Source organism: Euprymna scolopes, chromosome 10 (assembly GCF_053919585.1).
Source record: "Euprymna scolopes isolate OS-2025 chromosome 10, ASM5391958v1, whole genome shotgun sequence".
NCBI lineage: Eukaryota > Metazoa > Mollusca > Cephalopoda > Sepiida > Sepiolidae > Euprymna > Euprymna scolopes.
This window is the reverse complement of record NC_136491.1, coordinates 18,751,565-18,767,987: the sequence shown is the minus strand read 5'-3', so window position 1 is coordinate 18,767,987 and position 16,423 is coordinate 18,751,565. Positions and strand designations below refer to the sequence as shown.

The following is a 16,423-nucleotide window of genomic DNA, read 5'->3' as shown; positions in this document are numbered from 1 at the left end:
AAGAGTTTAATCTTCATGGCTATTTCAAATTTTGTAATTTGGAGAACAGTTAAAGTGGTAGAAGGAAAAGAAATTTAACAGGTTTTACAGACAAGATAAATGTTTTTATGAAAACTTAGTTTAAAATGTTCAGGTTTTTTTTTTTTTTTTTTTTTTTTTTTTTTTTTTTTGACTTCCATGACTTTTGGATCTGGTTTGAACGTACTGTCAAAAAAAAAAAAAAAAAAAAACCTTTGTACTGTCAATTTAATTCAGGACAATTTTTAAAAATTATTTTACAGAATAATAAAATAAAACTTAGTCTGGAGCCATGCAGTTTAACACTACAAATTAAGAAATTGTATTCATTGAATTTTTCAGAAATGTATGCCAATCATTAACTTAAAAACTTGTTAACTTTTATACAAATGCAAATATTTTTACCAATTCTAAAAACAATTATAAACATAAACCTCTTATTTTTCCATAGTTTCATAAATTATTAAATTTTTATAATGTATATGGAGAGAACACTTATAATTATGATAATGTATAGAAAAAAATAATTTTCACATATTTTGATCAAAAATTAATGTTGAGACATGATGTCCTGGATTTGAAATAAAATTGAACAGCTTTTAATGGTTTTAAATCGATTTTTGACAATTTTTAGGAATATTAGAACGTGAAAAACATTTTTTAGTGTTCGTATACTCATATAGATGTTTAAATTAGAGAAATACATTTTTTTTTTTTTTTTTTAATCCCATAAATACTTAAGGATTTTTTCCAATCCAAATGTTACTTTTATTATGGAAAAAAATTTAAAATAAGTGTATTTCGATATTTATTTGCCTCCACATGAAGGTAAAGTTAAACAGGTTTCAAATGGTCTGTTAAACAGGTTTCAGATCCAATTGGATCCATTGTGTTTATTTAAACCGTAATATTTGGGGACAAAGGTATCAACTCTTTCTCTCTAAACAGTTTGTTTTTAAATTATTTCCAATAGGCATTGTTTAGGCATTAATTAATCACTCTAAAAATGTCTTTCAAAAAATATTTCATGTGTTAAAATGTTTTTTATTACTTCAAACGTTTTTTTTTCTTTTTGCTCTTTACTGTAGTTTCTTCCTGGAGAAGAATATGCTGTCATTCTTCTTGCGGTACTTGCGGCAAAAATGTGGACGCTATATTTGTGTCCAGCTACTGCAGACTTTGAATATTCTCTTTGAAAACATAAGTAATGAAACTTCCTTGTGTAAGTAGTTTTGCAATTCTCTAATTTCATACTATAATGCTGAAAGCAAAAAATAAATTAATTTGATAATTGGAACATTTTATAAGAATAAATCTTAAATTATAATTTTACATGTTCTTTTTTTTTCTTATTGGCTATGACGTCAACATTGTAAAAAGATGCCATATTTTACAATCCCCTTGCTATGAAAAACGAGTCTTTTAACTATTTTAAAAAACCATAGTGAAATTTTATATCTGAATTTCTTTATAGTCATAAATTCTTAGTATTTGATTTAAAATCTGAATATTGGGAGACTATTTTAAAGTCAGTCTGACATTTTTGAGTTCTAGGGTTCTTGAGTTAAATCTTACACTTCTATTCTGCGACCCTCTTTAAAAGTCCCTTATTTTAATATTTTGTGTGGTTAGATAAATTGACTATTCTGTACGTTCATCTAACGAACTTTGTGCTTGGTCATCACGCTCTTGTACAAGCTCACAACTCTAAATTCACCCCAGTCTTTGAAACTGGCAACATCTCATTTGCATCTCAGCTAATAAGAAATCTCGTTACTTCACAAGACCCACCAGCTTATAATTTGATGCAGCAGACTTTTTTACTTGTCAGTGGACCCTACATGCTGCACAAATTGGAGTTTTATGGCAATTTTTTTAACTATAAATATCTGCTTACTAGTGCCGACTGACATTTTGTCACATTTTGGATGCTTCATTAAACATATTTTCAATTTGTGTGCCTTCATGTAAAATGAGTTGTCATATTTTGACAGTAATATTTTCAGGCAATAAGTCCAAGGTAAAAATACATTGACATTCTAAAAATTTCTGACTTGAAGTATTTATTCAAAAGATTGGATTAAAAAAAAAAAAAAAAAAAAATTTTCCCCTTCATATTGGAGGTGATTTAAGCAGCACTAAAAAAAAAATAAAAGTAATATCAAATTAGTCACAGTTAAGCAATTTATTTGTTTAGATGACTGGATATTTAATTTGTCAGATGTTTAGGTGTGACTTGATATGATCTTTCCTAGAATAGTGAAATAGAAAAACAAATTGCCATAATTGTATTAAATGCAACTCATTAGGTTTAGGGAGGTATGTGTAATACCATCATAATTTCATTTGATAGCTGACAAATTTTAGCCATCCTCTTTTCTCAATCCAGTGGCTCGGCTATAACTGAATCCTTGCTTTCTTTTTTTTTACTTTGTCACTGCCTTTTCAAATCACATCATCTTCAGCTCTTTTCAGCTGTGGTGCTAAAGCCCTTTTAACATATCTAATTGAAACTCCATTTCCTCTGAGGTTTTTCGCCTACATGACATGGCAACAATTAAACTGTTGATATCAAGGATTAATATTTAATGAAGCAAAACTTTACTTTTTGTCCAGTATTAATTCATGGGGATGGGGTTGTCCTGTAGTCTTACATGGGTTTATTTTCATATAATTACATTTTAAGAACTGAATTATTTAATTTTTTCACATGACAAATCTACTTTGCTGCAACATGTGGGAAATGGGTTAGGGTTATTGCTTAACACTGGTCATATTTAATTTCTCTGCAGATTAGTGTTTTGTATGTATTTATTTATTTTTTTTTTGTCTCCCCCCCCCCCACACACACAATAGAATGCATATCACAATCTATAAATTGCAACAATGATACAAAGTTTATTCATGGAAATTTGAAAATATATTTCTGAAACTTAAATTTTTTTTATAAAACTTTATAAGCTATTTTTAAGGAGAGTTTTGCAATGTTTTTTAATGATATATTAAACAAGTTTAAAATCTGTTATACTGTAATTTCAGAAAATGCCATTTAGAATGTTTTCCTTACAACTTTTTATTTTTGAAGGAAATGCTGTATTGATATATCAAAATTTAAGTGTTGTTCAATCCTTAATTTTTTTGTATATTTTCTCACATTGTATATATGATTAAATTAGTTTTTTCAATTGTGTGGATCAGCAGTGCAATTTTTATCCATAACTTTTTTTTTTTTTTTTTAAATGTCTTGTATTTTTCTCATTTCAGATTACTTGCTCTCAAATAACCACATCAATTCCATTATAGTCCACAAGTTCGATTTTTCTGATGAAGAGGTAAGATTTTCATTGTAATTAGTATTTTTACATTTTTTTTATTAGACGTATGTAATAATTTCGATCACATCTTAGAATGGTTGATTTTGTAACTTTTGCATGACTTTCCTCTTTTAATAAATGGTTATCTAATTGAATTAAACAAATTCTAGCAGAATAATTTCCATATTTGCTATAAGGAAGCAGATTTTATACAAGCGTTAAAATGTAACAAATTTTTAGTCAAAGATTGGATAAATTTCTAATTTAATCGAATTATAAAGACATCGATGTATGAAAAGTAGTTGGAAAAAGTTTTATTGAATATAAATTTTCTGTTTTATTGCAGCCGTATCAAATGATTGTATATTTGTTGTTGTTACTCTATCCCTTTAATACATTTGAAAAACGTATGAATCAATATCCTCTCTTGGCTATTGATTAGCAAGTAACAAGGAGAATTCTAAAATAACACCAGTCTTTCTCTACTTATTCAAGCATTGTTTCTAGTCTTCTAAATTTGTTGCTGGGCTCATGCCTGCTTAGGAATGGTGCAGATTGCTCAATTCTTGCTTTAGCATAGGCTCTTGTCACAATCACCTATTAAAGTATCCATTGTCTCTCAACACATATGGGTCCTGGATATGACCTTAAACTATATCCAATGGTGAGGCCCCAGCTTGTGGGCTTTGGGGAGTGTGGAGCCACCCCTTAATTGCCATTGCTCTCAGGTCCACTCTGACCCGGAGTAGTAGTACCTGTTAGGGTCCCAACTATGGGTTAGATAGAAACCAACTTGAAAAAAAAACATTCTATTAAAAAATTTTCTTCCGAATCACTGGATTTGACATTAAATAACCTGAAAAGGGTTGATATGCCGTAAAACAAACAACTAACCATCAACATATAGGCACACGTGTATGGCATAATCAAATTGATACAGGGATATACATGTGACTGTGGACTGTTTGAATTTTGTATGCCCATGAAACCTCTTTCAAACGAAGCTGGTTCAACACGCCTAGGATTAGTGCCGTGATGGTACAGTACAGTGTGTGTTTTTATATATATATATATATATATATATATATATATATATATATATATATAAAATGTACTAGCAAATGTACCCAGCGTTGCCTGATATTAAATGTAATGTTAAATTCTTCTTTTTTTTTTCTTTTTTTTTTAAAAATGAAGTTTAAAAAAAAAAACGGAAAAGAACTGAGACGTATACATACAAGTATTTTTTTTTTTCTGAAGTTCACTTCTTGTAAGTAAAAAAAAAAAAAAAAACAGAAAAGAACTGAGACGTATGCATGCAAGTATTTTTTTTTTTTTTTTCTGAAGTTCACTTCTTGTAAGTAAAAAAAAAAAAAAAAAAAAAATTGAGCTGAGATCAAAACCTAAAGACTGAGTCCAGTACGATAAACATTAGGCCAATTTGCCACGATCTTTAAAGTATTTTTGAACGTATTCTTAACATGAGGATGCTGTCATGTGAACAATCTGACACAGATAAAAATCTGATTACTCCCATGTACCAATTTTTCGATTTTGACACCTTTTTTTTTCTCCTGGGTGAAAACCAAATAAGTTTTTCCACATGTTTGAATACCCTATATACCAAATTTCAAGTATGTAGATCAAAAATTTAAGTATATAGGTTGAGAGTTGTCCTCACACACACACACGTTCTCATATATATATATATATATATATATATATATAAGCAAGTAACCAATTTAACATTCTTATTATAACAGCACATTAGTTGTCATTTATCATTTTTAGGAGTAAATAATTTTAGATACTGCCACACACTACCCCAAAACCTGTATTAAGATATCTATGTATGTGTAAATGTTTAATAAAGTTTGAACTTTCATTTTATTTAAAAGCAAATCCTTTTCTTCCAACAGGTGATGGCCTATTACATTTCTTTTTTAAAGACTTTGTCTTTAAAACTCAACAGACACACAATACATTTTTTTTACAATGAGGTCAGTAAATTTTTATTTTCAATGTTCTGCGTTATTTAATTTCAATATTGCTGAAGATTTTTTTATAGCAGAAAAATCTTATAAAAATTTATGAAATGAATTATTCAGCAAGTTTCATGTATCAGTGTGTTGAAAAAATACAATACATGAGACTTGTTGAATATTTTTTGCCTTATTCTTGGTTTTAACTAAATATAAAAATGTTTATATATTGAAATGGTGTTAAATCTCAAATCACTTATTTGATGGAAACCAAAGTTAAGCAATGTCTAACTTTGTCACAAGTTAGATGGGTGACCATTTCTTAATACATGTCATACATTAAAGTTATTGTAGAATAATTTTCTCCAATAGGAAATGTACAAACCATCTCTCTCTCTCTCTCTCTCCAGCTATGAGCAAAGTAGAATACACTAGACTAAATTTTTTTTTTTTCTTTTTTTTTAACAATCTGACTGATTACCTGCTATAGTCAGGGATCCACTGCAGTGGCAACCAAAGGAATGTCACCCAGAGTATTATATATTACATCAGCATGAGCAAATGTCTATGAAATGGGTTACATTACACTTTTAATTCAAAATTCCGGATGCGTCTGTCTAGCATTTGGCGGCTGGTGGCGGCTTGACTTATGTCTGAAAGTATCTTTTGACAAGTCGGTGCTTTTGTGAGGATATTCAAGAAAACCTGTGACTGATACAGTTACCAGTTATCTTGCACTTGCTTGGCATTGGATTCTGACTGTGGATGCTCAGATGTGTTGTACAAGCATTTATCATGGAGATCATTTTGTACAGCAATAGAGGTGAGGCAGTGTGTGAAGACTTAACAAGTTGTAAGTATGTAGTTACAAATCTGAACACAGGCAGGTTGAAGCTTATCTTAACATCACTGTTAATTTTAAGACCGGAAATGGTTTCGGTGGGGCTTTTTGTGACTGAGCAACCTTTTTAAGGGACAGCACAGCTCGCCCAGATCATGGGAGAGGTCTAGAAAAGGTGACCTAAAAATCGTCCGTTATTTTCAGTTGGTCAGTTACCTGCGGCTGACAGTTGTTCATTTCTGCAGGGGAAACAAAAGAAAAAAAAGGTCTTTTGATTCTACAAGGAAAACTAAATTGAATATTGTTACCTGGAACGTAAAGATACTTCTTGATGCGAAAAAGTCTGTAAATCTGGAACGAAGAACAGCTGTTGTTGCCAGAGAATTAGCAAGATACAACGTGGATATTGCTGCTCTATCAGAAACCTGCTTTAGTGATCAACTTACCAATTGGAAAAAGGAGGGTATACTTTTACGTTTTAAAAAAAAAAAAAAAAAAAAAAAATGCGGCTGTAGTAAGGGAGTAATGATGATCAATTTACTGATAAAGGTGTAGAGTATGTTTTTCTAGAAAGACAAACCCAAGAGAATAAAAAGGAGTTGGTTTTGCTATCAGGACAAAGATCACATCTCAGAACAACCTTATGGAATTAGTGATCAAATCATGTTACGCTAACAACTTCAAGATTATTGGATAGTGAAAAAATTGATGGCCAATTATTTACTACACTTTTATAAATGTTCCAACTTTGTATTTTCATTATAATATGTTAAATATTTATTCCAGTCTTATAAAATCTCCAGTTGAATTTTTTTCCAAATTTTAAAACTCTAGTAATCGTAAAAAACTGGAAACATTTAGTATTCTCAGCTGAGTCAGAACTTTCCGAAACAGTGCAAATACAAATTTACAACATTTTATTTGCAATTCTTATTTAAAACTTAATATTAAGAATAGTTTTAAATGATTTTATACTTTCTTATATTGTATTATATTCTTCCCTTTTACTCTATTATGACAAGATTAAGAATAATTTTAAATGATTCTATACTTTCTTATATTTACCGTGTGGTCATTAGGTGTTGGTTATCTCGGTATATGCCCCTACTTTAGATAGTAGGCAGGATATCAAAATGGGGTTTTATCAAGATTTAGGGAATTGAATCAAAGCGATACAAAAAGCAGATAAGATGTTGTTGCTTGGAGACTTTAATGCACGAGTTGGAAGTGATCACAACACCTGGGGTGTCTTAGGAAAATATGGCGTTGGTAAGGCAAATAATAATGGGATTCTTCTCTTGCAGTATGTAACACCTACCAACAAAAACCATTAGCAAGGTAACTTAGATACATCCTAGATCAAAGCCTGGTCGTATTCTTGATTGTTATCATACGTAAGCGTGATCTTCAGGATATGTGTACTGTAAGAATTGTGTGGGATGTAGACTCTGACACTGATCACAAACTTGTTTGTGCTAAACTTAAGTTGTGTATAAGGAAAAGGTCAGATGGAGTAAGTGTCTAAACGCATCGCTGTCTCAAAGTTATAAAATAAGAAACTCTTAGGACCTCGTTTATTAATCTTATTTGGAACTTGGGAACGATTCAAGTCGCAAGTATATAGCAAAGGAGCTGAAATTCTTGCCCTTAAGAAAACCAAACATAGGAATTGATTTGGTGAAAATGATTCTACAATCACCGATCTTTTGGAAGAGAAGAAAAAGGCTCATGAGATATGTTCGTGTTTTAATGGATCAGCTAAAATAACTGCAGGAGAAAAGTGTATAAAGAAGCAAAATTAAAAGTACAGTGTGAGACCCGCCGATTGAAGAACAAGTGATGGGCCAATTTGTCAGTGGAGATGCAGGCAGATTATGACCGCAAAAATTTAAGATATGTATTACAAAATCAGACAAGTTTTTGGACGACAGCCTCCAACATTGATACCTGTGAAATCCAAAGATGGTTCAGCCCTTTTCAAAAATGTTGAGGGGACTCCAAGTCATCATTGTTCTACTATATTATATAGTCACAAAGACCCTGTACCCTAATTCCCCCCCCAATTTCTTATAGGGCCTTGTGCCTAATTTTGTTGTTTAGAAATTTAGAAATTTTTTGTTTGTACTTTTTTGTATGTTCAATTTTTTTCTCTAACAATAAAATATATAAGATGATCCAGCATTGATGAGACTAAAAGCACATTAGATTAACAAGGAAAAAGCACCCAGACTTGATGAGATGCCTGTTGAATTATTGCTATTTGGAGATGATAGCGTTATCAACGCAATCCATACACTCATCCTTGCTGTTGGCATGGTAATGCTATCTATCAGGATTGGATTGATGCAATATTGATTCCAATTTATAAAGGAAAGGGGGGGGGGTCAAAATCTGAGTGTGGTGATTATAGGAGCATTAGTTTGTTTGAAGCAGTGGGAAAGGTTTTAGCAAAGATGTTGTTCAATTGTTTGCTGAAATAGATTTGTACCTTTATCATCCCAGAGATTTAGATCTGGCCACAGCACAATGGATATGATATTCTCTGCACGACACTTGGGTAGGATAGAGGATAAGTCTTTCTAAACTGTTTTATGGTGAGATAGATATAAGTAAAAACCACAACATAAACCAAGGAAACGGATTTAGGGTTCTCTGAAAAACGTGAAAATACTTGAGGTGGATGTACATAATTGGGAATCCCAAGGGAATGATCGATCACTGTGGAGAAAAACTATCAGACAGTTGTAAGATTTTTGAAGAACGGTGTATAGATCTTTGTCTTAAAATGTGTTTAAAGAAAGCAGGACAAAAATGTCAAATTACAACAGGAACTGAAGTGCACTGTATGTGGCAGATACTTTTTATCATCTAAAATCACATGGATAGGAACAACGGTCTTAGGAGGAGGATTTACAGCACATCTGGCAATGCTAAGTTGTCATATTTGTGGTCTAATCTGCAAATCTAAAAGTGGTCTGTCACGACATTCAAGGATTCACAATATTATCATGTGATCACCTTTACAAGAAAAGTTTTTATGTAACGTGTACTTTCATTTAGAATTAAAGCTCGATTAGAAAGTCATTTATTTGCACAGAGACCCACAAAACTTAACAGAAGTTTGCTCTTCAGATAAGAAGTAGCAATTATCATCATATATATAACTTAATCGTATTCTTTCCCTAAATAAACTTTATTATGAAATGCAAGAAAAATGTTCAAGACTGGTGGTATACTAGATTGGTTGAGAGCAAATTAAGAAATTAAATGGGAAGGAGACCATACTGATGAGATTTGAAATGGTTCATGGGGGACGCAAAAGAAATTTTTTAATTTTTGAAAATATTAATTTTTAGCTGCCTTTTGTGGTGCCCAAGAAAACTGACCAAAGTGTGACATTCTTCAATTTTAGCCTACCTTTAGCCATTGGGCCTGGATAAGTGGTGAACTCCATGTTAAAAAAAAAAAAAAAATTCCATTCTAGTTAAAAGGTTTTAATTTATTTTCTTAAATTTTAGTATTTCACCTACATCTATTAACAATGAAAAATGAATCCATTTAATACGTACAAAAAATTTAATTCAATTACTAAATATCGACAGATTATATAATTTTTTTTTTTTTTTTTTTTTTTCCAGCACACAAATGATTTTGCACTCTATACTGAGGCCATCAAATTTTTTAATCAACATGAGACAATGGTTCGTATTGCAGTACGGACTATCACTTTAAATGTCTACAGAGGTAAATTACATTTAAATTTCATAGTAAACATAATTTGAACACCTTTTAACATTTATGTTAAAAATTTGAGTATTCACGGGATAGGTATTCTGAACATTTTTTTTTTTTTTTTTTTTTTTTTTATATGCTGATTATATGCATTCTTTCACTAATCACGTTTGCTAGTCAAAGACTTTTTCAATCGATAATTTCCCATTTTCTACAAATCTTACGAGATGCTTTAAATAAGTTTCCAGATTTTTTTGTGTAAGCATTTAAAATTGTCATGAGTCTTATTGCTATACGTTTTGAAATGGCTGACCAATTTTTATGATTTCAGGTTCAAATGAACAGCTACAGCAGGAATTGAATACACCCTACTAAAACTTCATTGTCACAGCTCGTGAATTTGAAAATGCAATCTGGACGTGAGGACAATTTAGAAAAATAATATGCAATAAAATTCTTTTTTAAACTTGGAAGAAATACCACAGAAATGTATGGAATGCTTCAGACTGCTTTTGGACCATCTTGCATGAATCGAGCATCAGTTTTGAGTGGCATCAGATTTAAGGAAGGCAGGGAGTCTGAGGGGTGAGAGGAGTAGTCAGAACACTAGAATTGATTGGCCAAATAATTTGATGGATAAAGGCTGTTACTTATAGAAACGATAAGTGTAGTTTGATGTCTGTGGGAACTGTACACACAATTACTCGTGAGGAACTGGAGATGCAGAAAATTTGCATAAAGTTTGTCTCAAGGGTGCTCCGAAGATCAGAAAGAAAGACGTCATGACAAAAATGGGCTTAAAGACATTTCCTTGCCCTCCCTGTAGTCAAGACCTTGCTCTCTGACTTTTGGTTATTCCCTAAGCTCAAGGAAAACCCTAGAGGCTGTCGTTATGAGACACTTGAGATGACAGAGGCTGTAATGGGGGTCATTGACACTTGCACAAGAGGACACCTGGAGCCTTCCAGATGTTGTAATGGTACAACTGCATTGCAACCAGGGGAGATTACTTCGAGGGGGGGGCTAGTTTTATGTGTGTACTATCAATAAAAGTGGCCAAACAAAAAGTCTGGAAACTTATTTAAAACACCTCATATGTACTTTTAGGTTTTTGTGCAGTGTAAGTGTTGCTCTAGTTTTTGTTTTCTAAACACAAGTCACTAATTTTCTAATAAATTGTAATGTATTTTAATCAATATTTTTAAAATAATACTTTTTACTAGTTTATTTCTGTTTAGTGTTGAAAATTCTGAATCAAAACAAAGTAAAATTTCACTTGACAAAACTAATGAGAAATGTAAATGAAAGATTTTGGCATAATTACAAATAAAGCAAGTGGATATTTTATTTCAATTCTGTATGTTTGTGAGTGTAATGTCTATGCCAAAAATATTTGGGATAAATTTAACATTCATATATGACTTTTAAAAAATTTAAAGATTTTCCCAAACTCACTAAATCAAATATAGAAAGGATAATCAAGCAGGTAAAAAAAAAAAATTGCTTTTGATGAGCAATTAAAAAAGGGTTAATTTGGTGTATATTAATTATATGACCAAGTTCTATTTTTTTGCAATCATAGTTCTAATTTTGTTTCTTTTATCAGTGGATGACAAAGCAATGCTGCGATATATACGTGATCGTACAGCTGCACCTTATTTCTCTAACCTTGTCTGGTTTATTGGCAACCATATTTTGGACCTCGACTGCTGTGTACGCAACGATGCCGAGTAAGTGTTCCCCACTTATTTTCTTGCATAAAATCTTTTAGAAAACCATTTTGTATTATAGTGATAATTTTAGATTGGTTGAGTTTGCTCACATGTTGCAAAAAATGGACTGAAATGGATTCTATTCTAGGTTATCTGTCATCTTGGCATATCTAGATGAGGTAACCTAATGTGAGGGGGTTAGGGATGAACTCTGATAAAGGGATAAAATATGTTTAGCATTTTTGCTTGTTGCTGTAATTTTTTTTTTTTTTTTTTTTTTTTTTTTTTCTTGTAAGATGGCCTGCATGGTGGTCTAGGGAGACATTAGTCTTTGTCTCGAGACCATATAAGCTGATCACTATCAAGACTACGTATCAATAATTTGAATGTGAACATTGCCTTCTCAGTGGTATATTCCAGACACGGTAAGAGTGAACCTGAAATTTTAGTACATAAAAATGTTTTGATAGATTTGTTATAATCTAAATATATTTACTTAGAATCACATTACATTGGGTTCATGGCTAACCTTTGAATGAAGGATAAGTTAACCTCAACTTTAAGTGTGTCAGATACATGAGACAGGTACATCCTATTGATAGTCGTCCCTACAAAACAATGACAGATCGTATAGTCATGTGAAGCATTCAGCCTTCTGGATAAACTGTTGCGGAAATGTGGATGTCTCAAATAGCAGGAAGATTGGCCAGCCAAGGAAAACTTGAAAGCAATTGATTAGACAAGACCGCATAGAATGGAATTTGGAGACTGCTGACCCGCAAGTTGAACTAAACTGAGCTTGCATAATATCAGAAAGCATCTGACTTTAATATGGGACATGGAAAAGCGACCTTAAATAGAATAAGGTTGATGCCAGTATGGTATGTTTGGGCAAACTTAAATGCTCACCTCTTTAGTATACAAGAAATTAAACAGGACAATGTTCTAACATTAAATTAAAAATCAAAGGATTTTAAAATTAGTGTTGAGACGATTAATTGGGAATTGGAAAAATCGGAACTTTTAGATATCGGAATTGGAAAAAAAATGGTTCCCTTTTTCCGAAGCCAAAAACGATTCTTTTAATTGTCTTATTTGATTTTGTTTGAAGGAAGTCTTCTACTGGTGTTAGTAATGCTATAATACTTATTGATTTCCAATTAAAACTAAAATCTATAGATTCCCCCCACCCACCCCCACAATGTATTTTATGCTCGAAAAGATATCTGTGTAACACATGCTTTTACGGTAATCGGGAATAACAACTCTGTTAAATATTTAGAGATTTATAAAAGAAATTGGAATCAGAAATTTAGTATGGAATTGGTAATTATATCAGAATCGGGGGGTGGCGGGGATACTGGGATCGTACCATCACAAATAAAATTTAAAAAAATAAAAAAATAAATTTTTTTTATCTGTTCAATGTTTGAAATACTAACTTTTAAAAATGTTTTTTTTTCAAGTCATCAGAGCAAAGACAGATTAGCTGATCTTGTTGCTGAACATCTGGACCACTTGCATTACCTCAATGACATTCTATGTTTGAATATTGATGAACTTAATGAAGTCCTCGTGGAACACCTTCTCAACAGACTGCTCATTCCTCTATATGTATATTCGTTGACGAAGAGGAAGAAATATTCCAACAGACAGGTATGAATGGCTACAGATGCCACATCAGAAATTTGTTTTTCCTTAGAGTATCAACGTATTTTCATGTATCATTTATTTGTACATTGAGTGTGTGTATAGCAACATTGTCTTTATCAGTATTATGCTTTATTTGATAGTCTTTACCAGTATTCTTGATTTGATAGTCAAACATTTTGCTGATCTATCAGAAAAAAAAAAAAAATCCATACAAATTTATTCAAGTTATACTGGTATACTCATAGCACTTTGTGGATTTTTTTTTTTTTGCTAATCCTCACGCATACAAAACTACCTGGCAAATATATCCAGTGAACAAAATACAAGAGATACAACCAATTGCACTTGGACGGTTAGAATCTTAAAAAGATCTATTGGTTTGAATGTATGAGATAGCAGTTGAATGTCTGGCATCTGGTAGGATGCTCCATCTCCAGCTAGGACAAAATTATAAAATTAAAGTGTCCTGGACAGGGGATGATGTCTCAAATGATATAAATAGAACTTGATGGGAGTAGTAGTAGTAAGAGGAGGTGAATGATGCAAATAATTGAGTTGGGAGTAAAGATAAAATGACTGATTATCCAACAATATATTTAATTAATAAATACTCACCCAATGAGTCTCAAGTGATCTGGTTAAGTTTTAAAGATTCTTATTTGCAAAATGAATTTGTTTTTAGTTACCTTCACATCAACTTTTGCAATTCGCTTGTTTAGTCAATGGACTGACCTTATACATATAGATTTGCTTTGGATTATCACTAGTGAAATACATTCAAATAGCCACAATGTTTCATGAATCTTCAGGAGTCACTAGGTCCATCAGTTTGCAATACTTGTAAATTTTCTAAAGTGATGGTAAATATCAATTTTTCAGATTAATTTTTTAACATTAAAACTCTATTTTAATTTATAATAGATGTATAGAAACTTTTTTTTTTTTTTTTTAGTTTAAAAAAAATTAATATCTGACCAAATATGGAATGCTGCATGGATTGGTGTTTGCTGTATCGGTTTTAATCTTTAGGAGATTCCGAATTATAACTCCTTTGTTGCTGCAAATTAGTAGGCAGCAGTGAAAGTTTTGTTGCTTTATTTGAATTTCAATAATAGTACTGGAAACTTTGAATATGATATCAATGCGATGCAGTAAGTTTCCCAAATTTCAGTGATGAAGCCCCAATTTAGATAGTGTTGAATCTCTCTTTAGTTTCTATTCTGCCCAGATCAAATCTGATCTGGATTGGTATTGGTAGTACTTATATTTCCATTTATTGGTTAATCTACAAACATATATATATATATACACACACTAGCAAAAGTACCCATCGTTGACTGGGTTCAAAAACGGCCTACAGAAAATGGACTCTGATTTATGAAAGTATGATAGGTTATGAAAAGGAAGGGTTGTAAAGAGATAGCTTCGAATTTGGGGGTATCAAAACCAAAGCAAAATATGATTAAAGTCTGGTGAAAAATAAATTATCCATTGACGGTAAAAATCTATAAATTTTATATATATATATATATATATATATGCATGCACACGTGTGTGTATGTATACCACCAAAATTTATTGTGGACTCTGGTATCAGCTATGCTAAATTCAAACCTTATTCAATGTCTATTAGTTCAATTATTTACTAAAACTAGTATTGAAAGTATGACTCCCCACCCTCAAACCATTGGCATAGTTATGTTTATCTAATCATGTACACGCGTGGGAACTTTTAAATGAAGGTTACAAATTTTTATTTGGATTATTTTGACAACTGTTCTCGTCTTGTACGTTATGTTTCGATTGATGCAGCCTTTAACTTTCTTTAGGTGTATCTTGTCTAACTTTGGGAATCTGTGTGGAATTAGGACACATGGCAGAAAGGTGTTGAGTGACCTTTTTGAAGGTTCAATCCTCTGTGCAGGTGATACTAAGAATATAATTAAAAATTACTTGAGACTTCTAGCCTATTACAATGACTAATCAAGAATAATTTATTCCCACTCCCACCCACCCCAGCTTAAATATAGGGTTGGGCTCAAAATTCCTTACGATTCCTAAATTCTATAAGACTCTCCTGAAGGTTAGAGATTACATTGGTCAAAATAACAACCAAAACGGGAACGGCATTCTAAATATATAATTATTATCCTTTGTTTCCCTGATATATTTCAAGTTGGAATTTTTCCTAGAAATACATTTAGTACTTATGGGATGGATTATGTGAGGTGTTTCTGTGGAACAAACTGGATTTGAACTTGGCACACCCAGGTTGTCAGTTCATGCCATTAACTACTCGAGTACTATCATCCCACTAAGTTCGGATTCTTAATATGTAACAATTTTTAATGTTGTATAATTAGTTGTACTTCGTCCAAATCAAAGCAATCCTACTAGTAACTAATTGGATGCAGCTAATTAGCAGCCTGGCCGTTGGAGTTGAGCAACACCACTTCACACTGCTTTCATCATTGTTTCCATCAATAATCGCAAGCATGCAAATTTGTGCTTTAGAAACATTCTCCACAAAGTTTTATACAAGTAAAAAAAAAAATATAAAATATCTAAAAAAAAACAAAACATATATAAAACCTAAAGTTAAAGATTCAAAAGAATGCTATGAAAAGTCTGAGAATGTTACCAAGACCAAAATTATGATTAGGTCTATGACAACAGCATTTTTTTTTTTTTTTTTTACACGGTGGTCACCACTTATCAAGGCCTGGAAGCCACTCAGGGATAAGGGTTATTGCAAGTACAGTACGTTAGTGTGGAGATTTGAAGTGTTTACTTAAGGGGGGCGGTTCATTAGGAATTTGTTAACGGACTTGAAGACATCCAAGTTGTAGTCAAGTGGGAAGCAGGCAGACGGAACAGTTCCACAGGCGTGCAGTTCTAAGAAAGCTTTGTTCATGGAATCCATGTTTTGATTTAGGCACAGATAAAGAGTGGGGGAAATTTTTAAAAGTGGATTCAGCTAGACGGGTGTTTTTCGTGAAAGATTGGCGAGGGGGGGGGCAGAGATTGGAGTTCAGACGAGCACCTGCCATGGAAATAACGATAAAACAAGGATAGGCTTGCAACATCTCTTCTGTGGGAGAGAGGTTGCAGGGTAGAGAAAAGGGCATCCCCCACTAAGCCACAAAGTCTATTTTGCACTCTGTCAAGGAA

General features: G+C 32.0%; 1 protein-coding gene across 13 annotated transcripts in view; it reads left to right on the top strand.

Annotated features, from left to right (window-relative positions):
* LOC145285826 (protein CLEC16A-like) overlaps window positions 1–16,423 on the top strand; it is a 154,181-nt gene that overhangs the window by 65,833 nt on the left and 71,925 nt on the right. For all 13 annotated transcript variants that reach the window (XM_080134259.1, XM_080134254.1, XM_080134253.1 and 10 more), the window contains 6 exons: window positions 1,107–1,240; window positions 3,283–3,350; window positions 5,252–5,332; window positions 9,794–9,899; window positions 11,494–11,617; window positions 13,066–13,255. In XM_080134259.1, the coding sequence (XP_079990385.1) occupies window positions 1,107–1,240; window positions 3,283–3,350; window positions 5,252–5,332; window positions 9,794–9,899; window positions 11,494–11,617; window positions 13,066–13,255 (703 nt within the window). The remainder of the gene's footprint in view (window positions 1–1,106; window positions 1,241–3,282; window positions 3,351–5,251; window positions 5,333–9,793; window positions 9,900–11,493; window positions 11,618–13,065; window positions 13,256–16,423) is intronic.